The sequence below is a fragment of the Coregonus clupeaformis genome, chromosome 27, assembly GCF_020615455.1.
Source record: "Coregonus clupeaformis isolate EN_2021a chromosome 27, ASM2061545v1, whole genome shotgun sequence".
Lineage (NCBI taxonomy): Eukaryota > Metazoa > Chordata > Actinopteri > Salmoniformes > Salmonidae > Coregonus > Coregonus clupeaformis.
The window spans coordinates 3566942-3591484 of NC_059218.1; the positions used below are offsets into that span (position 1 = coordinate 3566942).

Sequence of the window (24543 nt, forward strand, 5' to 3'; positions counted from 1 at the left end):
CACAGAAAAAGACAGCAACCTTCCTGCTAGCCATGATTGGCTGAGTTAATGGATGGGCTGGACATTCCGAGAGATTAGTTTATTGGTCTGCCATGTAGCATGCTTCTGTCTATAACATGAGCTGCTCAGTATGTGTAGATAATGCTTTCTAACGCGGCTTTTTTTGAAATATATCATGAAGAACTGAAAACGTGTTGCTACTGCTCTCAACATTGCTGCCCTGAATTTAACAGGTACTATTGACAAAGAACAGTGGGAAAAAGTTTTGATGGACTGCTTTCTAGAGGACGATTTTGCCATGCTAACTCTCTCTGACTGAAATTGAAGCAGACGATGAGGAAATCCCTAATTTAGGTAAAAACATTTTAATTGAACCAGACATTGTAGATTCTTCTGATGACAGTGATGGGGAAGAAATGGAGCTAGCTAACAATGAACCTAGTTGGTTAGCTTTAGCTACCTGCAGATTAATGCAAGGTGCATGCTAGTATGAGTTAGGATTATTGTTCATTGTTTATCTAGCTAGCTAGCGAGCAAGCTACATGTCTAAACAAAAGACTCCACTATGCATGGAACCATTTCACTGTACCATTTACACCTTCTGTATCCTGCGCATGTGACAAATAAACTTTGATTTTATTTGATATAGTGTCACGATCGTCTTGAAAAGGAGTAGACCAAGGCGCAGCGTGTGAAACAAACATGACTTTAATTAGTTAAAGTTAAATATACAAAACAAGAAACGACTCGTGACGTCCAACGATAACACTGACCGAACACGGAACAAAAACCCACAAACCCAAAGTGAAACACAGACAGTTAAATATGGCTCCCAATCAGAGACAACCAGCAAACAGCTGACACTCGTTGCCTCTGATTGGGAGTCACACAGACCAACCTAGAAATAAACACAACAGAACTACCAACATAGAAACAGAAAACATAGAATGAACACACCCTGGCTCAACATAATGAGTCCCAGAGCCAGGGTGTGACATATAGTGTGTGTTTACCAGAGACGGTAATGTGAAGAACAACATGACCTGCAACAAAGTCAGATTAGGATATAGGCCAAGGACTAGATATATTTTTACTACTACTTTATGCTACTACTTTCACAACTTTTAGTCTTGAAATCTTTGATTGTTTATTACACTACCTTATTCAATCTATTTAGCACATGGCCTCACGTGAATTCTTAAAGAGATGGGTGGGGCTAAGGCTTAAGAGGGTGTGAACGATGCTGAATGGGTGTAGAAGAAGAAGCTCTCTAGAAGGTGTACCAAAACATTCAAGGACCATTATCTCAAAAGTGAGGTTACAAGTTTATCAACGTTCAAAGCAGAATAACTTTCCCATTGTTCCTCAACTGCAGTGTATGATATAGCATTTTATAGCTTTGAGTCTTTACTTTTATCCAATGAAAAAACATAATTTCAAATGTTGCTACATAGAACCGGTCACATTTTGTGTTATAGCCTGAATTCAAATGGAGTTTTTTTTCTCACACATCTACACACAATACCCCATATTGACAGTGAAACAGTGCACATTTATTGAAAATGAAATTTCAGAAATATCTCATTTACACAAGCATTCACACCCCTTTACTATGACACTTCAAATTGAGCTCAGGTGCATCAAATTTCCTTTGATCATCCTTGAGATGTCACTACACCTTGATTTGAGTCCACCTGTGGCCAATTCAATTGTTTGGACACACCTGTCTATATAAGGTCCCACAGTTGACAGTGTATGTCAGAGCGGAAACTATACTATGAAGCATGCCTCGAGTTTGCAAAAAGGCACATGAAAGACTCTGAGAGCATAAGGCAAAAGAGTCTGTGGACTGATGAGACAAAAATGTAACTCTTTGGCCTAAATGCAAAGTGCTATACAGCCAAAGCAATGCTGGAATGACTTCAGAACAAAAATGTGAAAGTGCTTGCGAAATGTTCAAGAAACATGTTTTCACTTTGTCATTATGTGCTATTGTGTGTAGATGGGTGTTTTTTTATTTTTTTTAATCAATTTGGAATTCAGGCTGTATTATTTGCCTGTCTACCTGTGTGTTTTTGTTTTACATTGGCATCTAAAATGTTATCGTGTTCTTATCTTTGCGTGACAAGTGGGTGAAATATATTCATGAACTGTCATTGGAACGAAGAGTGCCACAGAACGGCTGGTTGCTTTGAAGTGTCTGCAGCGTCTTCAATGTCTGTGTGTCCTTCTGTTTGTGTGTTTCATGCACGGTCACACTTATATGCATGTGTCTAAATGAGTGTCTGCATGCTTACATGACTGCATGGATGTGTGTACAGTATGTGTGTGAATTTACCCGAGCTGACTCCATGACTAAGCCAGATGATACATGTGTGTCACATATTAACCTAACGTAGCAGGCATAGAAAGAAGCCTGAGCGGAGTCCCCACTTCCGTTTTTCAGGGGAAACGGAAGTTGGGTTGAAAATACTGTATCCCTGATAACCAGAAACATCCACTTTATGCCAACGCCGCTAAGGGTGGTCACATATTACCCTGATCTCTCTTTGTCTGCTGTCAGATGTCCAGGGTCCGTATCCACAAGGGTCTCAGGGTAGGAGTGCTGATCTAGTATCTGTCCATACAATCTTATTCATTATGAACTAAAAGGCAAAACTGATCCTAGATCAGCACTCCTACGCTTTGTGGATACGGGCCCAGTTCTCATACTGTTTAAAGGGGACAGTTTCTACAGTATTACTGATTTTGAAGGGGCACAGTTCCTATAGTATTAGTGTTTAAAGGTTGATTCAGCACATATTCAAGCGTGTCTCTGGCAGTATCACTGGGGAACATCAGAAAGCCTCCCACCCGTAAAGCCTCCCACCCCAGGCTCCGCTCCTAGAAACGGTGTAAACCTTTAAGAGACTTCTGTCCTGTCATTACACACTCACCCCATCCTCTTATTCCCGTCTCTGTTCTTTTTTTCATTCTTTTTTTCATTTCTTCCTTTTAACGTAAGGCTGTAATTCTGGATTTTTGTTGGGTTTTCATTTGTCTTGTAGTGTGTTTTGAGAGGGGGACATTAAGAGGAGAGTGTGTGCGTGTGTGTCTGTTCTGGAAAGGTAGAGGAAGTATTAAGGAAGCGTTAGGAGGAAGTGGGGCTGCTGGTGGTAGTGAGAAGGAGGAAGCATCAGATCATAGAAATATGCAATGACTCAAAATACAATAGAATGAAGTTCCTGATAAGCGGCTGATTAGTTGCAGCCTACCACACCAGCCCAGGTGTGTTGGGCTGGAACAAAAGCCTGCACACCCAGGCAGTAGCTCTCCAGGATGAGAGTTGGCCACCCCTGGTGTTGACGAAGTGACGAAGGAAGAGTACTTGTTGAAAAGGGGTCTTCATTAAGAGACTATTGCATTGTGTTCCCCTGGGCACTGTCTTTGGCCCGTTACTCTTTCCTTATACACTCAGTATGACAGTTTTATATTGTGCATGATGTTATGCCTGAATGCAGAAAATGAAAGTCGTTCTACCTTCTGGACACTCTGATTGACTTGAGCTTTCACATTAGGATAGGATGATAGGATATACTTTAATGTCCCAGAGGGGAATATTGTTTTAGACACACAGTAATGCTCTATACAAAGTAGACACTGTACATTGAGCTTACATGTTGACATTTCAAAACCACTCTTTTCCATTTCCTCCAAATAAAACTATTCATGCAAACAAATGAGGGAGGAAATGACACAACAATTGATTTGCGTGTCTTATCTGCCTTGCCTCCACTGTGGAAGAGAACAAACCCAGGTCATGTCGAATGCCACTAAAAAGCGGTGTTTTTTCCTACAGTTATTTTTCCAGTCGCAAGTTTTTTGTTTTCGGGGGGAGGCTAAACTTTCGCTAACAAGGTAACCAAGCGTCCTTAATAACCAGGGGAGCTCGCTACAGGAGAGAAGCGACAGGGGAAGAGAGAGAGTAGAGGGAAAGAGAAAGGATTACTTCAGCCCCCGTGCGCTTGCTCCCGGCTAGAGCATTAGCCTAAACGGCCGTCTCATGGAGTGTATTCATGTAGAATAACGCTGTTGTTGACTCGTGGAGCCGTTTTTCCAGCAGCGCTGTGCGGATGGATGCCAGAGAGGGAGAAGGGAGAGAGGGGGGCCTGGGGAAGGGATGGGCTGATTAAAATAGCGGGGTCAGGATTAGATGCTACCAGAGGGGATGAGAGGCCTAGGGGCGAGAGATACTCTCAGTCTATCTCTGGGGGAAAGGGGGAATGAAGGGAGGAAAGAGGGTTGAGATGTTGGTAGGAAAGGAGAAGGGACTGGGGTATTGGGAAAGGAATGGATGGGTGAATGGAGAGAGGGATAGATAAAGACACTGGTAAGGTGAAAGGGATGGATGGATGATGGGAGAAGGTATTAAGGTAGGGTGAAAGAGATGGATGGCGGGAGCCAAAGAGAAGGGATTGGGGTAAGGTTGGCTGTAAACATTACCTGTAAATGCACCTATGACTATGGAGGTGGCTCTTGTGAAAATGTTACACGTTGCTTATCACTCAATCACGCAGTCCTTATGTAGACGACATAAACAATAGTAAGGTGTAACTGCTTGTTGTTGTTTGTTTTCCCCAGGTGTCCTCCTTAAAGAACCGCCTAAAGAAGGTTTCCACAACGACAGGAGACGGCGTGGCTCGAGCCTTTCTAAGAACACAGGCCGCTCTCTTCGGCAGCTACAGGAACGCACTGCAGATTGAACCGGTGAGCCATACTGAGGGAGAACACGAGAGAGAGAGGGAAGAGGGGAAGGAGGGAGGGAAGGTTTACAGTTAGGAGCGAGTGTGAGAATGTGAGAGACAGAGAAATAGACATGGTTTGTTTTTGTAGATGTGCCAGAGGGAGAGAGAGAGAGACACGCACACACACAGAGAGAGAAGAGTGACGTGTGCGTGTGTGTGTGTGCATGTGTATCCCTGTGTGTACTGTATGTGTGAATGTGTCTGTGTGTGTGTCTGCCCACACACTCGTGCACATGCATGCTTCTCTCACTGTGTGTGGATAATAGCATTAGCGATGCATATCCCCGTGACCCCCAGTGTAAAGGGAGGGAGTAGCCCAGCACGATAGTCCCCTTACGCGGGGTACCAGTCCCCCCACCAGGGGAGACGGAGAGGGGACACACGTCCTAACAATGGCACAGATGGTACCCCTGCACTACATATGGGGGAGCCGGCGCCTTCCTTCGACCTCCAAGCTGTCACTGCCCTGTGGCTAACCCTCACCCCTAAACTCTAAACCCCTAACCTGCACTCTCTCTGAACCAAGGACCCGTCTGCCTAGGAGACACTAGGGATTCCAAAGACTTTCCTGTGTGTGTTGTGGCCCATTCTGTGTCCGTGTCCGTGTGTGTGTGTGTGTGACCCATCAAGTACATGAAACAATGGTGTACTTCTAGTCAAGACCCAAAATGAATCAAATAAATTAACCGCCACCCACTATTAGGGAAATACTGTTCTCAACGTTACCATGAAGGTGGTCAGGATGTGATATAACCTTGATATTACTATGGCTTTCATTTTCATAGTGTCTAATGGCATAAACTATTCTTACTTTCTTCCCATCTGTCTCGCTCTCTCTCTCTATTTCTCTCTCTCTCTCTCTCTCTCTCTCTCTCTCTCGCTCTCGCTCTCGCTCTCGCTCTCTCTCCTCGAGTCTCGTGCCCAGGGCTTGTTGTCATTAAGTCTGAACTGTAGAACCAGTTTCATCCAGAGGGAATGTAATGTGCAGCGGTATGGACAGTGGGGATATGGAGGGATGTGTGTGTGTTAAGGTGATATCAACCTTTGTCCTATCATGATTATGTACTCATAAAATATTGTGATATACGATGGTATCACCCCCTATTGGCCAACCCCCCATATACAGGCCCGTCTGAAGTTTGCCAATGAACATCTGAATGATTCAGAGGAGAACTGGGTGAAAGTGTTGTGGTCAGATGAGACCAAAATCGAGCTCTTTGGCATCAACTCAACTCGCCGTGTTTGGAGGAGGAGGAATGCTGCCTATGACCCCAAGAACACCATCCCCACTGTCAAACATGGAGGTGGAAACATTATGCTTTGGGGGTGTTTTTCTGCTAAGGGGACAGGACAACTTCACCGCATCAAAGGGATGATGGACGGGGCCATGTACCGTCAAATCTTGGGTGAGAACCTCCTTCCCTCAGCCAGGGAATTGAAAATGGGTCATGGATGGGTATTCCAGCATGACAATGACCCAAAACACACGGCCAAGGCAACAAAGGAGTGTCTCAAGAAGAAGCACATTAAGGTCCTGGAGTGGCCTGGCCAGTCTCCAGACCTTAATCCCATAGAAAATCTGTGGAGGGAGCTGAAGGTTCGAGTTGCCAAACGTCAGCCTCGAAACCTTAATGACTTGGAGAAGATCAGCAAAGAGGAGTGGGACAAAATCCCTCCTGAGATGTGTGCAAACCTGGTGGCCAACTACAAGAAACGTCTGACCGCCAACAAGGGTTTTGCCACCAAGTACTAAGTCATGTTTTGCAGAGGGGTCAAATTCTTATTTCCCTCATTAAAATGCAAATCAATTTATAAAAAGTTTTACATGTGTTTTTCTGGATTTTTTTGTTGTTATTCTGTCTCTCACTGTTCAAATAAACCTACCATTACAATTATAGACTGATCATTTCTTTGTCAGTGGGCAAACGTACAAATACTTTTTTCCCTCAATTGTCATACTTGAGTAAAAGTAAAGATACGTTAATAGAAAATGACTCAAGCAAAAGTGAAAGTCACCCAGTAAAATACTATTTGCGTAAAAGTCTAAAAGTATTTGGTTTTAAATAAACTTAAGTATCAAAATTACATGTAATGGCTAAAATATACTTAAGTATCAAAAGTAAAAGTATAAATAATTTCAAATTCCTTATATTAAGCAAACAAGACTGCAGAATTATTATTTTTTATTTACATTTATGGATACCCAGGGGCACAACTTTTAAAGTATTTTTACTTAAGTACTTTACACCACTGCGCATATATCTATAGTGCATTTGGAAAGTATTCAGAACCGTTTACTTTTTCCACATTTTGTTACGTTAATGCCTTATTCTAAAATTAATTAAATTGTGGGGGGTTTTCTCATCAATCTACACACATTACCCCATAATGACAAAGCTAAAACAGGTTTGTAGAAATATTTGCAAATGTATTACAAATAAAATATATTCAGACCCTTTACTCAGTACTTTGTTGAAGCACCTTTGGCAGCGATTACAGCCTTGAGTCTTCTTGGGTATGACGCCACAAGCTTGGCTCACCTGTATTTGGGGAGTTTATCCCATTCTTCTCTGCAGATCCTCTCAAGCTCTGTCAGGTTAGATGGGGAGTGTCGCTGCACTGCTATTTTCAGGTCTATCCAGAGATGTTCGATCGGGTTAAAGTCCGGACTCTGGCTGGGCTACTCATGGACATTCAGAGACTTTTCCTGAAGCCACTGCTGTGTTGTCTTTGCTGTGTGCTTAGGGTTGTTGTCCTGTTGGAAGGTGGACCCTCACCCCAGTCTGAGTTCCTGAGCGCTCTGGAGCAGGTTTTCATCAAAGATCTCTCTGTACTTTGCTCCGTTCATCTTTCCCTTCGATCCTGACAAGTCTCCGAGTCCCTGCCCCTGAAAACCATCCCCACAGCATGATGCTGCCACCACCATGCTTCACCGTAGGGATGGTGCCAGGTTTCCTCCAGACGTGTCTGGCCACTCTACCATAAAGGCCTGATTGGTGGAGTGCTGCAGAGATGGTTGTCCTTCTGGAAGTTTCTCCCATCTCCACAGAGGAACTCTGGAGCTCTGTCAGAGTGACCATCGGGTTCTTGGTCACCTCCCTGACCAAGGCCCTTCTCCCCCGATTGCTCAGTTTGGCAGGGCGGCCAGCTCTAGGAAGAGTTTTCGTGGTTCCAAACTTCTTCCATTTAAGAATGATGGAGGCCACTGTGTTATTGGGGACCTTCAATGCTGCATAAATGTTTTGGTACAATTCCCCAGATCTGTGCCTTCGACACAATCCTGTCTCGGAGCTCTACGGACAATTCCTTCGACCTCATTGCTTGGTTTTTGCTCTGACATGCACTGTCAACTGTGGGACCTTATATAGACAGGTGTGTGCCTTTCCAAATCATGTCCAATAAATTGAATTTACCACAGGTGGACTCCAATCAAGTTGTAGAAACATCTCAAGGATGTTCAATGGAAACAGGATGCATCTGAACTTAATTTCGAGTCTCATAGCAAAGAGTCTGAATACTTATGTAAATAAGGTTTCTTTTTTTATATACATTTGCAAAACATTCTAAAAACCTGTTTTCGCTTTTTCATTATGGGGTATTGTGTGTAGTTTGATGAGGATTTTTAAAAAATGTCATCCATTTTAGAATAAGGCTGTAACGTAACAAAATGTGGAAAAAGTCTGAATACTTTCCGAATGCACTGTATATGCCAGGGTTCTTCAATTCCGGTCCTGGAGGGCCGAAACACTTCTGTTTTTTATTTCTACCTGGTAGTTAATTGCACTCACCTGGTGTCCCAGGTCTGAATTAGCCCCTGATTAGAAGGAGAGGATGAAAAACAGAGGTGTTTCGGCCCTCCATGACCGGAATTGAAGAACCCTGGTACAGTGGGGAAAAAAAGTATTTAGTCAGCCACCAATTGTGCAAGTTCTCCCACTTAGAAAGATGAGAGAGGCCTGTAATTTTCATCATAGGTTCACGTCAACTATGACAGACAAATTGAGAAAAAAAATCCAGAAAATCACATTGTAGGATTTTTTATGAATTTATTTGTAAATTATGGTGGAAAATAAGTATTTGGTCACCTACAAACAAGCAAGATTTCTGGCTCTCACAGACCTGTAACTTCTTCTTTAAGAGGCTCCTCTGTCCTCCATTCGTTACCTGTATTAATGGCACCTGTTTGAACTTGTTATCAGTAGAAAAGACACCTGTCCACAACCTCAAACAGTCACACTCCAAACTCCACTATGGCCAAGACCAAAGAGTTGTCAAAGGACACCTGAAACAAAATTGTAGACCTGCACCAGGCTGGGAAGACTGAATCTGCAATAGGTAAGCAGCTTGGTTTGAAGAAATCAACTGTGGGAGCAATTATTAGGAAATGGAAGACATACAAGACCACTGATAATCTCCCTCGATCTGGGGCTCCACGCAAGATCTCACCCCGTGGGGTCAAAATGATCACAAGAACGGTGAGCAAAACTCCCAGAACCACACCGGGGGACCTAGTGAATGACCTGCAGAGAGCTGGGACCAAAGTAACAAAGCCTACCATCAGTAACACACTATGCCACCAGGGACTCAAATCATGCAGTGCCAGACGTGTCCCCCTGCTTAAGCCAGTACATGTCCAGGCCCGTCTGAAGTTTGCTAGAGTGCATTTGGATGATCCAGAAGAGGATTGGGAGAATGTCATATGGTCAGATGAAACCAAAATATAACTTTTTGGTAAGGAGGACAAAGAATGCTGAGTTGCATCCAAAGAACACCATACCTACTGTGAATCATGGGGGTGGATACATCATGCTTTGGGGCTGTTTTTCTGCAAAGGGACCAGGACGACTGATCCGTGTAAAGGAAAGAATGAATGGGGCCATGTATCGTGAGATTTTGAGTGAAAACCTCCTTCCATCAGCAAGGGCATTGAAGATGAAACGTGGCTGGGTCTTTCAGCATGACAATGATCCCAAACACACCGCCCAGGCAACGAAGGAGTGGCTCGTAAGAAGCATTTCAAGGTCCTGGAGTGGCCTAGCCAGTCTCCAGATCTCAACCCCATAGAAAATCTTTGGAGGGAGTTGCCCAGCGACAGCCCCAAAACATCACTGCTCTAGAGGAGATCTGCATGGAGGAATGGGCCAAAATACCAGCAACAGTGTGTGAAAACCTTGTGAAGACTTACAGAAAACGTTTGACCTGTGTCATTGCCAACAAAGGGTATATAACAAAGTATTGAGAAACTTTTGTTATTGACCAAATACTTATTTTCCACCATAATTTGCAAATAAATTTATAAAAAATCCTACAGTGTGATTTTCTGGATTTTTTTCTCTCAATTTGTCTGTCATAGTTGACGTGTACCTATGATGAAAATTACAGGCCTCTCTCATCTTTTTAAGTGGGAGAACTTGCACAATTGGTGGCTGACTAAATACTTTTTTTCCCCACTGTATATGCCAATGGTGCACAACAATGCCTAATTTATCATAACGCCACTCGGGATTCGTTGGGGCATGGACTCTACAAGGTGTCGAAAGCGTTCCACAGGGATGTTGGCCCATGATGACTCCAATGCTTCCCACAGTTGTGTCAAGTTGGCTGGATGTCCTTTGGGTACACCATTATTATTATTATTACAGACCATTATTGATACACACGGGAAACTGTTGAGCATGAAAAACCCAGTAGTGTTGCAGTTCTTGACACAAACCGGTGCACCTGGCACCTACTACCATACCCCGTTCATAGGCACTTAAATAATTTGTCTTTCCCATTCACCCTCTGATTGGCACACATACACAATCCTCCCCTTCATCTCAATTGTCTCAAGGTTTAAAATCCTTATTTAACCTGTCTCCTCCCCTTCATCTACTCGGATTGAAGTGGATTTAACAAGTGACATCAATAAGGGATCATAGCTTTCACCTGCATTCACCTGGTCAGTCTGTCATGGAAATAGCAGGTGTTCTTAATGTTTTGTATACTCAGTGTATATGTGTATTTTAACCTAGTAATGGTTTAATTGAAGTTTAAGCTGCCTATCAGTCATTGTTTTTGTGACCAGTGGACAAACAGTAAGAAATGCACTCTTCAACAGCTGCATAATGTGGATACCAGCCTATGGTATAAAAGTTTGAGGGAGTTCCTCCCTTCTAAACTTCTCTGTGGTATTGTGCTCCATACTGTCAAAAGCAAGTTTAATTTAAGAAGACCACGAGTGGGGCTTTTATTACTCAATCTATTTTGTCCATAGGCCTAACGGAAACGCCAAACTCGCACGCTTTTGATAGACTTAAACATCTACAAATTATCTGGATATCAATGTCACCAACAAAAATGTAAACAATAGGCCTACAGAAAATGTAACATATGGCATTAATACATTTTTCAAATGCAAATATAACTTTTCGGTGGTGCTCAAAGCATGCCGTTCCATGAGAGCACCATTTATTTTTCAACTCGAAGCAATGAGCCCAATCCGTCCTCCATGACAACAAAATAAACAACAGAGCAAGCTAATAAATCCGTAGCTGACTAAACTCCACTCCATGGTAGTCAGCTAATAAGTCCTTTGTTTTGGGGTTATGCTCAGATGAAACAATGGCGATAATGATGATAACAATTAATTTGTCTTTGTAAAGTGGTTCCTTGCGTCATACAACACAATTTCCAGATATCGAGCCCTGCACATGTGTGCACACAACTCCCCCACCCCCCCACACACACACACACACACACACACACACACACAGACAGTTCATGAAGGGTGGCGTGTGTGTCCTTCTCGTCTTCTCTGTCCGGGGGTCCGGGCCTCTCATCTCTAGAGTAATGATGTGATCTCCACAGAACTATTAGAGGACGGCAAGCAGCCGTTTTAATGTGCTACTGTCCTGCTGGCCAGGTGGTCACACATACATACATACACACACACACACACGTAATGTGGACAAAATAGGTGCATGCAGGTTACACCCTCATTTGAATAATGAGGGCACATTAAGGATCCAGCTTTTAGCTTTTACCTGGACTGAAAAGTGTGTGTGCACACATGTGTGTACTCTGTTACAGAGCATACGGAGGGAGGCCCGTGCATGCATGTGTGCCCACGTACGTGTGTGCGCATATACGTGCATTTATGTGTGAGTTTGGTTTGCATACTTACCCTTATGCTCTGTGAATGTTTGTGCTTGCGTGTTATTGTACAGCCGTGTCATCCTAATGCTCAGTAACAGTGGCAGGCACATCGTCCAAACGTGTTGAGTGAATATGTGACCGACCGGCTCAATTCGGTCTTATGTAGCAAAATTTGAAATTGTGTTTTTTACATTGGATAAAAGTAGAGACTCAGAGCTAGAAAATGGGATACCATACACTACAGTTGAGGAACAATGGGTAAGTAATTCTGCTTTGAAAGTTGATAAACTGGTAACCTCACTTTTGAGAAAATGGCCCTTGAATGTTTTGGTAAACCTACTGGAGACCTCTTCTTTGTCTACACCCATTCAGCATCGTTCACACCCTCTTAAGCCTTAGCCCCACCCATCTCTTTAAGGATTCACATGTGAGGCCATGTACTAAACAACCAAAGATTTCAAAACTAAAGGCTGGGTTATACTATGTCTATCGACAGTTGTCGCAGTGAACATTCTATTGTCGTCAGACATCAAACTTGTCGTCGTTATTAAAAAGTATAAACACAAAAACTACAGGCTGCATGACATCAGCAGCCTGGTGGTCCAAAATAGCACAACTGGTGTATTTTAATACCAATAAACCCACCTGTTTTAAAAATGAATTTAGTATATGTCAATCTAGCAAACCAAGCAACTAAAAGCAACTTTCTAAACAATGTTTTGGTTCATTTCTAGCTTGTTAGCTAGCTAGCTAATGTTAAATTAGCTGGCTAGCCAGTTCAAATAATGACCATATCATATAGCTGACAACGTCTTCACTTTAGCTCATTTGTCTTAATTATTACAGGAAAATAAACTCACAACAAGATCATTGGTTACAAGTTAATGGCGAGCCAATTACAGAAAACAGCTTACGGTTGTGAGTGTGACAAAATAAAAGCAGGGCATTCTACCGGAGAACTTTAGAACTTGGACACTGTCTCGTTGGCCTAACGTTATATCCTATTTTGACTTTGGTGCAGGTCATGTTCTTCAGATTACCGTCTTTGGTAAACACATACTATATCAAATAAAATGAAAGTTTATTTGTCACATGCACAGGATACAGAAGGTGTAGTGAAATGGTTACTTGCATAGTGGAGTCTTTTGTTTAAACAAATAGCTAGCTAGCTAAACAATGAACCATAATCCCAACTCATAACGTTACTACCCTGCATGAATCTGCAGGTAGCTAAACAACCAGGTTCAATGTTAACTAGCTAATATTAGGCTATACTAGCAATGCAAATGGCTCTGAGATATGAATAATATTACTACACAGATCATACAGGTAGCGTTAGCTAGCGAGCCAGTCAGCTAATGTTAGCTATCTAGCTAACAGTAAGCTTTAACTTGAAATGAAAACTACTTTAGAAACGTATAATATCTGAAAATGTAGCTAGCTAGACTCTCTTCTTTCGCTCTGTCATGGATGCCATCGTTGCCCTTAGTTTGAAGATGTAATCCGGAGACAGGTGTTTTATACAACAGCCTTCTGTGTGTTCTTTTTTTGACTCCCTCTGCATATTTGCAATCAAACACCAGACTTTTCTCCCTCTCCTTAGCTATCATACACTAATTCCACTGGGCATTCCACTGATTTCAAAAGTCGGTCCTCCAGAAAGTGGAGAGCAACATTTTTGCAGTTCTACTACATGATATCTTTCAAAAAAGCAGCGTTAGAAAGGATTATCTACACATACTGACCAGCTCATGTTATAGACAGAAGCGTGCTAAATGTCAGACCAATCCGAATGTCCAGCCCATCCATTATCTCAGCCAATCATGGCTAGCGGGAAGGTTCCTGTCTTTTTCCGTGGCTAAACAAACTAGGCTCATAATTTAACCATTTTATTTGTATTTACAGATGGCATACAAGTTTGTTATTAAGGCCCATGAAAGTTCACATGTTCCAGATGGCATTTCTGCCAAACAACGCATTTATATGAATAAAAAAAAGTTAACCTTCAAATGGCTCTCCTGTGAAGTAGGGACGCGTAACATACTTCCTGAAACGAGTCACATATGCTCCTCTCAGGCCCTGGAAAAACGCTGCCCTCACTGTAGACAAGTCATCCTCTCCTCGGGCTCTAGTTTGCAGTTTAGCCTCCTGGACACAAGACATAGTCGAACGTGGATGATGACTGAGTCACGGTGAGGTATGTGTGTGTGTCTCTGTGTGTGTAAGTCCATTCTAGGTGTGTGTGCGTGTGCATGCGTATTTGTGTATTGATAACGTGATGCGATCGGAGAGGGGGGAGAGAGAAGCAAATGTGTGAGAGAGAAGATGGGTAGAGATGGGAGAGACAAAAAACAAGCTTGTAAGCATAACAGTGAATTATTTTTGTTACGTTACAGCCTTATTCTAAAATGGATTAAATAGTTTAGTTTTTTTCCTTATTAATATACACACGATACCCCATAATGACAAAGTAAAAACAGGTTAAAATAAATAAAAAATAAAAAAATATCACATTTACGTAAGTATTCAGACCCTTTATTCAGTACTTTGTTAAAGCACCTTTGGCAGCGATTACAGCCTTGAGTCTTCTTGGGTATGACGCTACAAGCTTGGCACACCTGTATTTGGGGAGTTTCTCCCATTATTCTCTGCAGATCCTCTCAAGCTCTGTCAGGTTGGATGGGGAGCATCGCTGCACAGCTGTTTCCAGGTCTCTCCAGAGATGTTCGATCAGGTTCAAGGCCAGGCTCTGGCTGGGCCACTCAAGGACATTCAGAGAGTTGGTCCGAAGCCACTCCTGTGTTGTCTTGGCTGTGTGCTTAGTGTCATTGTCCTTAGCGTCATACCTTCGCCACAGTATGAGGTCCTGAGCGCTCTGGAGCAGGTTTTCATCAAGGATCTCTCTGTACTTTACTCCGTTCATCTTTCCCTCGATCCTGACTAGGCTCCCAGTCCCTGCCGCTGAAAAACATCCCCACAGCATGATGCTGCCACCACCATGCTTCACCGTAGGGATGGTGCCAGGTTTCCTCCAGATGTGACGCTTGGCGTTCAGGCCAAAGAGTTCAATCTTGCTTTCATCAGACCAGAGAATCTTGTTTCTCATGGACTGAGAGTCCTTTAGGTGCCTTTCGGGAAACTCTAAGTGGGCTGTCATGTGCCTTTTACTGAGGAGTGGCTTCCATCTGGCCACTCTACCCTAAAAGCCTGATTGGTGGAATGCTGCAGAGATGGTTGTCCTTCTGGAAGGTTCTCCCATCTCCACAGAGGAACTCTGGAGCTCTGTCAGAATGACCATCGGGTTCTTGACCAAGGCCCTTCTCCCCCGATTGCTCAGTATGACCGGGCGGCCAGCTTTAGGAAGAGTCTGAGTGGTTCCAAACTTCTTCCATTTAAGAATGATGGAGGCCACTGTGTTCTTGGGGACCTTCAATGCTGCAGACATTTTTTGGTACCCTTCCCCAGATCTGTGTCTCAAGACAATCCTGTCTCGGAGCTCTACGGACAATTCCTTCGACCTCATGACTTGGTTTTTGCTCTGACATGCACTGTCAACTGTGGGACCTTATGTAGACAGGGGTGTGCCTTTCCAAATCATGCCCAATCAATTGAATTTACCACAGGTGGACTCCAATCAAGTTGTAGAAACATCTCAAGAATGATCAATGGAAACAGGATGCACCTGAGCTCAATTTCGAGTCTCATAGCAAAGGGTCTGAATACTTATGTATATAAGATATTTCTGTTTTAAAATTTTAATACATTTGCAAAAATTATTAAATAACTGTTTTTGCTTTGTCATTATGGGGTATTTTCTCTATATTTATGAGGATTTTCATTTTATTTAATCAATTTTAGAATAAGGCCGTAACATAACAAATTATGGAAAAAGTCAAGGGGTCTGAATACTTTCTGAATGCACTGTATACTCTTTTCAACGTACCCATCACATATATTAGCAATATCGGGCATGGGTATGGGTAGGGCTTAAAATTCATGCCTGTGCATGGCTCTACAGGGAGCGTTAAGCTAAGTGTGTGTAGTTCACGGGTTCTCAAAGTGGAGTACGAGGTACTGCAGGGCAGTAGCCAGATCTCAAATGATATACACTGAACAAAAATATAAACGCAACATGTAATGTGTTGGTTCCATGTTTCATGAGATGAAATAAAAGATCCCAGAAATGTTCCATACGCACACAAAGCTTATATTTTTCAAGTTTTGTGCACAAATTTGTGTTAATCCCTGTTAATGAGCATTTCTCCTTTGGCAAGATAAACCATCCACCTGACAGGTGTGGCATATCAAAAGCTGATTAAATAGCATGATCATTACACAGGTTCACCTTGTGCTGGGGACAATAAAAGGCCACTCTAAAAGGAGCCATTTTGTCACACAACACAATGCCACAGATGTCTCAAGTTTTGAAGGAGCGTGCAATTGGCATGCTGACTGCAGGAATGTTCATTTCTCTACCAATGTTGTTTTATTGAATTTGGCAGTACTTCCAACTGGCCTCACAACTGAAGACCATGTGTAACCACTCCAGCCCAGGACCTCCTGATCCGACTTCTTCACCTGCGGGATCGTCTGAGACCAGCCACCCAGACAGCTGATGAAACTGTGGGTTTGCACAACTGAAGAATTTCTTCACAAACTGTCACAAAACTTCTCAGGGAAGCTCATCTGCGTGCTAGTCCTCCTCACCAGGGTCTTGACCTGACTGCAGTTCGGCGTCGTAACCTACTTCAGTGGGCAAAAGCTCTCCTTCGATGGCCACTGGCATGCTGGAGAAGTGTACTCTTCACGGATGAATCCCAGTTTCAACTGTACTGGGCAGATGGCAGATGTCTCAGGTTTTGAGGGAACGTGCAATTGGCATGCTGACTGCAGTAATGTCCACCAGAGCTGTTGCCAGAGAGTTGAATGTACATTTCTTACCATAAGCCGCCTCCAACGTCTTTTTAGAGAATTTGGCAGTACGTCCAACCGTCCTCACAACCGCAGATCATGTGTAACCACGCCAGCCCAGGACCTCCACATCTGACTTCGTCACCTGCGGGATCTTCTGAGACCAGCCACCCGGACAGCTGATGAAACTGTGGGTTTGCACAACTGAAGAATTTCTGCACAAACTGTCAAAAACCGTCTCAGGGAAGCTCATCTGCATGCTAGTCCTCCTCACCAGGGTCTTGACCTGAATGCAGTTCGGTTGAATGTTAATTTCTTACCATAAGCTGCCTCCAATGTCTTTTTAGAGAATTTGGCAGGACGTCCAACCGGCCTCACAACCGCAGACCATGTGTATTGCGTCGTGTGGGCGAGCGGTTTGCTGATGTCAACGTTGTGAACAGAGTTCCCCATGGTGGAGGTAGGGTTATGGTATGGGCGGGCATAAGCTATGGACAATGAACAAAATAGCATTTTATCGATGGCAGTTATATATGCTAATCAATTTATAACATTTTTTGACATGCGTTATTCTGGATTTTTTTGTTGTTATTCTGTCTCTCACTGTTCAAATAAACCTACCATTAAAATTATAGACTGATCATTTCTTTGCTCAAAATGGCCAGAAACAAATAACTTTCTTCTGAAACTCGTCAGTCCATTCTTGTTCTGAGAAATGAAGGCTATTCCATGCGAGAAATTGCCAAGAAACTGAAGATCTTGTACAACGCTGTGTACTACTCCCTTCACAGAACTGCGCAAACTGGTTCTAACCAGAATAGAAAGAGGAGTGGGAGGCCCCGGTGCACAACTGAGCAAGAGGACAAATACATTGGAGTGTCTAGTTTGAGAAACAGACGCCTCACAGGTCCTCAACTGGCAGCTTCATTAAATAGTACCCCAAAAAAACAAACACCAGTCTCATCATCAACAGGTGAAGAGGCGACTCCGGGATGCTGACCTTTTAGCTTTTTCTTTGCAACTCTGCCTAAAAGGTCAGCATCCCGGAGTCGCCTCTAAAATATATATATATACAGTACCAGTCAGAAGTTTGGACACATCTAATCATTCCAGGGTTTTTCTTTATGTTTACTATTTTCTACATTGTAGAATAATAGTGAAGACATCAAAACTATGAAATAACACACATGGAATCATGTAGTAACCAAAAAAGTGTTCAACAAATGAAAATATATTTTATATTTGAGATTCTTCAAAGTAGCCACCCTTTGCCTTGATGAACCCTTAAATGAGTAGGTGTTCTAAAACTTTTTTTTCACAACCCTGCCAAGCCGCACTGCTTCTTGACACACTGCTCGCTTAATCCGGAAGACAGCCGCACAATGTGTCGGAGGAAACACTGTACAACTGGCGACCGAAGTCAGCGTGCATGCGCCCGGGCCACCACAAGGAGTCGCTAGAGCTTGATGGGGCAAGGACATCCTGTCCTGCCAAATCCTAAATCCTCCCCTAACCCAGACGACACTGGGCCAATTGTGCGCCGCCTCATGGGTCTCCCGGTCGCGGCCGGCTGCGACACAGCCTGGGATCGAACCCGGGTCTGTAGTGACGCCTCTAGCACTGCGATGCAGTGCCTTAGACCGCTGCGCCACTCGGGAGGCCTAGCTATGGCAATTTTAATGCACAAGAGATACCATGATGAGATCCTGTGGCCCATTGTCGTGCCATTCATCCGCTGCCATCACCTGTTTCAGCATGATAATGCACGGCCCCATGTCGCAAGGATCTGTACACATTTCCTGGAAGCTGAAAATGTCCCAGTGCTTCCATGGTGCATAGTCACCAGACATGGCCTGCATACTCACCATTGAGCATGTTTGGGATGCTCTGGATCGACGTGTATGACAGCGTGTTCCAGTTCCCGCCAATATCCAGCAACTTCGCACAGCCATTGAAGAGGAGTGGGACAACATTACATAGTCCAAAATCAACAGCCTGATGAATTCTATGTGAATGAGATGTGTCGTACTGCATGAGGCAAATGGTGGTCACACCAGACACTGACTGGTTTTCTCATCTACTCCCATACCTTTTTATTAAGGTATCTGTGACCAACAGATGCATATCTGTATTCCCAGTAATGTGAAATCCATCGATTAGTGCCTAATTTATTTATTTCAATTGACTGATTTCCTTATATGAACTGTTACTCAGTAAAATCTTTGAAATTGTTGCGTGTTGCGTTTATATTTTGGTCTTTTTTAAAAATCACTTTTTTCACATTTCATTTTTGTTAAAATGTATATTACTAACAAAAGTACATTAAACTAATTTTGGCCAAGGGATCCGTGCAATAAGTTTAGCGGGTGTAATACAATACACTGTACACCAATTCTACATTTTTCAACTCAATACTTCTTGTGTTCTCCATTTTGTTTTTGTAGATAACACATTGTCGAATGAGTAGATCACTACATCAGTGAATTGATAACATCATAACACAGAACAGTAAATAAAAGGACATTAATTCACTACCCATTTAACAAACATTTCCCTTTTCAAAAACATTACAGGCTACATAGACAGGCTCCTGGATCTACTCTTCAACGAGGTCACCCTTGATGCAGCGTCATATGCGGGGAAGCTGTGCAAGCTGCCCATCCCAGGACCCGTCTGCCCAATATGAGAGGCCTGACAAGGAGGAGGCCATAGCTGGATTTGTCTTCCGCTTCAATCTTGGGGGTGACTGAAGCCAAGTGGGTGACTGAAGCCTGCTTGATTGAAGTGGGGTACATGGGTACCGCTCCTCTCCCGCTCCCCCCCCCCATCAATCTCTGTAGTTGGTTGCATTTCCTAAAGGCAAAGTAAATTCACATTTTCATGATATCACATTTTGATGCTTTGTACAGTTTTTTTTTCAAGCATTCGGACGGGAGATGAGTGTTACAAATTGTACGAATCAATGGGATGCCTACATTAGACTTATCGCTCTAATTTATTTTGTATATCAAATGTCTCACCATTATTTCTCATCTTTCTTTCTCATGAGTGTTCATGTTGATCAATATTTTGGCTATGCTGGCCTATTGTAAATTATCAAATAAACGTTTGATCAATACATACAATTCTGAACATATAATTTATAATGCTAATGCAGAGGCACCAATAAATTGTCCAGTACACTTGTTGTATGCTGTACATTCCCTTATGTTTAAGCTTCTAAGGTGACTCAGGCTTTACTAATTATTGTGAAGAATTGTATCAGTGAACTGTATTCTGTAATTAGTTACAAAACAATGGAAATGCAATTGTGTATTTCTGCTGTTTGTCAGTTATCCAACAGTCCATGATCAGCTTTGTTGACCATGAGAGCATTTTGCAGAGAAAATGGGTTGAGGCATACTATTTAGTCTCAGAATGACATGTGGCTGATTGTTTACCTGGTCATCAATGACATGTGGCCCATTGTTTACCTTGTTACCTGGCAATGACCACAAGGGAGTTTCAAAGAGCTGTCAGTGAAGTCGAGCTCATGAATATAAGCTCCCCGCCCACTCAGCCTGTTCTTTCAGGCTTCCTGATAGTTAGAGAGAAAAGGTACAATTTCTTCAATTCTGAGCATTTTAATAGCGTACAAATATTATGGGTGATGTTTGTGACTCGTTTCAGGAAACTAGGCGTATGTCGTGTCACTACTTCACAGGATAGACATTTGAACGTAAACTTTTTTTTGTATGAAAATGTGTTTTTTTGTCAGAAATGCCTTCTAGAACATGTGAACTTTCATGTGCCTTAATAACAAACTTGTATGCCATCTGTAAATACAAATACAATTGTTAAATTACGAGCCAAGTTGGTTTAGCCACAGAAAAAGACAGCAACCTTCCCGCTAGCCATGATTGGCTGAGATAATGAGTGGGCTGGACATGCCGAGAGATAAGTTCGGATTGGTCTGCCATGTAGCATGCTTCTGTCTATAATATGAGCTGGTCAGTATGTGTAGGTAATCCCTTCTAACACAGCTTTTTTTAAAGATATCACGTAGTAGAACTGCATAAGTGTTGCTCTCCACTTTCTGGAGGACCGACTTTTGAAATCAGTGGAATTAGAGTATGAAAGCTAAGGAGATGGAGAAAATTCTGGTGTTTGATTGCAAATATGCAGACAGAGTCAAAAAGAGAACACACAGAAGGCTGTTGTATAAAACACCTGTATCCAGATTACATCTTCAAACTAAGGGCAACCATGGCATCCGTGACAGAGAGGGAGAAGCGTCCATCCATGTATACGGGTAAGAGAGTCTAGCTAGCTACATTTTCAGATATTACAAGTTTCTAATTTTGTCAGAAAATTGTTTTTATTTCAAGTTAAAGTGTACTGTTAGCTAGCTAGCTAACATTAGCTGGCTGGCTAGCTAGCTAACTTTACGTGTATGATCTGTATAGTAATATTATTTGTATTTCAGAGCCATTTGCATTGCTAGTTATAGCCTAATGTTAGCCAGCTAACATTGAACCTGGTTGGTTAGCTACCTGCAGATTCATACAGGGTAGTAACGTTATGAGTTGGGATTATGGTTCATTGTTTAGCTAGCTAGCTACATGTCTAAACAAAAGACTCCACTATGCAAGTAACTATTTCAATAGGATGTTTATGATGTCACTGCGACAACTGTCGATAGACATAGCTAGTAAATTCGCTCTGGTTATCTACTCCGATTTCAGAGCACTCTCGTCTGAGTGTGCCAGAGCGCAGAATAACTGACAAATTTACGAACGCTCGACACCTTTTGAATATGGCCGGTGTCAGTAAATGTTGGCAAAAAAGCGTAGTTACATTTATGCCAGCAACACAGTTGCAGTCACCAACGCTCTGGATAACATAAAAACAGCATAACCAGCTCTGCTAGGGTGAGTAAAATGGTCAGAGTGAGCTGCTTTCTCATTTGTGTCTGGAAGTAGCTACCCAACGTTAGCCAGTTAGCTTGGGTGCTTGACTGCTGTTATCTCAGAATGCACGGATCAACCCAGCTTTTCGTACAGAGCGTCCAGTGTGCGCTCTGAACGCTCCGAGAGCGAAACACTCTGAATTTATGAATGGCCAATCTGACAACGCTCTGAGTTTACGAACGCCCAGAGCACACTCTGGCACTCCAGATAAAATGTACGAACACACCCGTAGTATAAACCAGCCTTTAGTCTTGAAATCTTTGGTTGTTTAGTACATAGCCTCATGTGAATCCTTAAATAGATATGTGGGGCTAAAACTTAAAAGGGTGTGAATGATGCTGAATGGGTGTAGACAAAGAAGAGCTATCCAGTAGGTTTACCAAAACATTCAAGGGCCATTTTCTCAAAAGTGAGGTTACAAGTTTATCAACTTTCAAAGCAGAATTACTTTCCCATTGTTCCTCAACTGTAGTGTATGATATCCAATTTTCTAGCTCTGAGTTACTACTTTTATCCAATGTAAAAAACACAATTTCAAGTTTTGCCACATAAGACCAACGAATCGAGCCGGTCGGTCACATTATCGGTCATTCAAAGTATATTTTTACTTGGGAAATAGGATTACTGTGCGGGACTTAAAAAAATAAATTTAAAAAATCTAACTTGTATCTTAAACAGACCTTTTGAAAAATGCTTGCTGTTTCCTCATTGAGGATGATGTCATTCTCCTGAGGAGGATGAGCTGGCCAATCAGCGGTCTACTCACGCAAATATTTTTAATGACCAGTATACGCCCTCACTATTCTGTTGTTGGGGTATGCCCACACCATTTCAATACAGAAAAGTTGCTTTTTAACATACTTTAATTACCATTTTTTTGGATGGAAAACTATTTCATGCATATCGTGATTAATTATGTGAAATATTTCATAGAAATCTGGAAACACTGGACATTTACCTTTAAAATTGCAAGGTCTTCTCTCTGCCTCAAGGCAAAATGTGTAGAATTGCAGTATATTATCTTTAAAGATGCAACAACAAAACATTTCTCTGCCCCATGACAAAATGTGTAGAATTGCAGGAAATTATTTTTTCACTCCAATGCCGAGAGGTGGGCCTTTGAAATGTTCCTTCCCAGGGCCCGATACTTGGTTTGTCCGGCCATGCGCTGCCGAAGTCATGGTAAAACTCTTTCTATGCTATTTTTATCTCACTCGTGTTGTGTTGTTTGCTATCACAAAAGTGGAGAACCCCTGGTCTAGCTCCTCTCCTGCTGTCTGTTGCCTTACACAGCACTGCCATCTAGAGGTGAAAATAGGTTTTCATGCTCTACAACTAAATAAAGGACACTATCTTTATTACATTTACTGTAGTTTTGTTTCCAATTCAGCTTATTTGATCAAAAGTTTTTCTCAACTTTTATAAATAGAAGTCAAGATCACTTCATAGTAGTTGATTGAAAGAGAAACAAAATGTTATATCTCTTTATCTCTTGATATCTCTTGATATACTATGTTAGAAAACATCTTCCTACATTTGGAAATGCTAAACCTTCTATGTTTGACGGATGCAAAAAAATGTGTCCCACCTGATATCTTGTCTATATGACGCTTTTCAATCGGTTAGCACACCTTCTACAGATGCCATTAAGACAAAATGAGTGGAAGAGCTAGACACCGACATTTCTGTAGCAGACTGGGAAGATAGCTTGGAGTATATCCACACCTGCTCCATTAACTCCAGACATCGTCTCATACAATTCAAGATGTTACACAGATTACACTATTCCAAAACTAAGCTGCATAGGATATTTCCTGATAACTCCCTTATGTGTGATAAATGTCATGCTGCAGAGGGTACACTACTCCACTGCTTTGCCCTATGCTCTAACTTGTATGGTTAATGGTGTGGAATTTTTAGGATCCTCTCTGAAGTTCTGGAGACTTTAATTGACCCAGACCCGCTTCTGATCATCCTGGGAGTGTCAGAAACCCTAAACAGATTAACCAACCCCCAAAACAACTCATCTCTCTCTATCTTGTTGTTTTGGAAAAGGAAGGAAGTTCCCTCTACCAAATTATAGCTCAGCGATTTGGCAAATCTGGCAACCTCTCCTCTCTTATTTGGACCATTCGGCACTGTGAATTTGTACATTTCAATACACTCTCACTTGTGATATTTTAATCTACCATTGGGCGGCATGTGCTTGCCCCGTCACCCGAGCAGTAGGGGGAGGGGGTGGTGGGGTTGATGGATGATGAAGGTGGGGTTGATGGAGGGATTGATATGGGGGGTGACATCTGCCCTCCTCTTTCTGTTTACCTGTCCTTGTTCTGTATGTCTTATTTTGTATTATAAATTTTTTACCTATAACTCTGGGTCTTTTTGTATCTGTCTGCTCTTTTATGTTTATATAAGAATTGCATACTTGTCTTTCCTACAAAGTACCTATACACCATTCTTGTGTGTGTTCAATAAAACATATTTGAGCAAGAGATCTCTTGATATGTCAAACACGTACTTTAGAAATGGTAATTGTAAAAATACATTGAATGGCAAACCAAATCCAGGATGTCACTAGATCTACTTCCTGCTGATTGGTCCAAGTTTGTTGTACCATCAGGGAGAGCCAATCACGTTCAGTGAGGAGGTCTTTGTGACCCACCGCTCCAGTGCCATGAGACAGTTCCTGCAGAACGCCATCCAGCTGCAGCTCTTCAAACAGGTGCACACACACACACACACACAATACACACGCACAT

General features: G+C 42.4%; 1 protein-coding gene across 2 annotated transcripts in view; it reads left to right on the forward strand.

The window, feature by feature from the left end:
- The window catches only part of LOC121541407 (DENN domain-containing protein 1A-like), a 242331-nt gene that overhangs the window by 194853 nt on the left and 22935 nt on the right, over positions 1–24543 (forward strand). For both annotated transcript variants that reach the window (XM_041850396.2, XM_045208002.1), the window contains exons 13-14: positions 4621–4746; positions 24405–24506. In XM_041850396.2, the coding sequence (XP_041706330.2) occupies positions 4621–4746; positions 24405–24506 (228 nt within the window). The remainder of the gene's footprint in view (positions 1–4620; positions 4747–24404; positions 24507–24543) is intronic.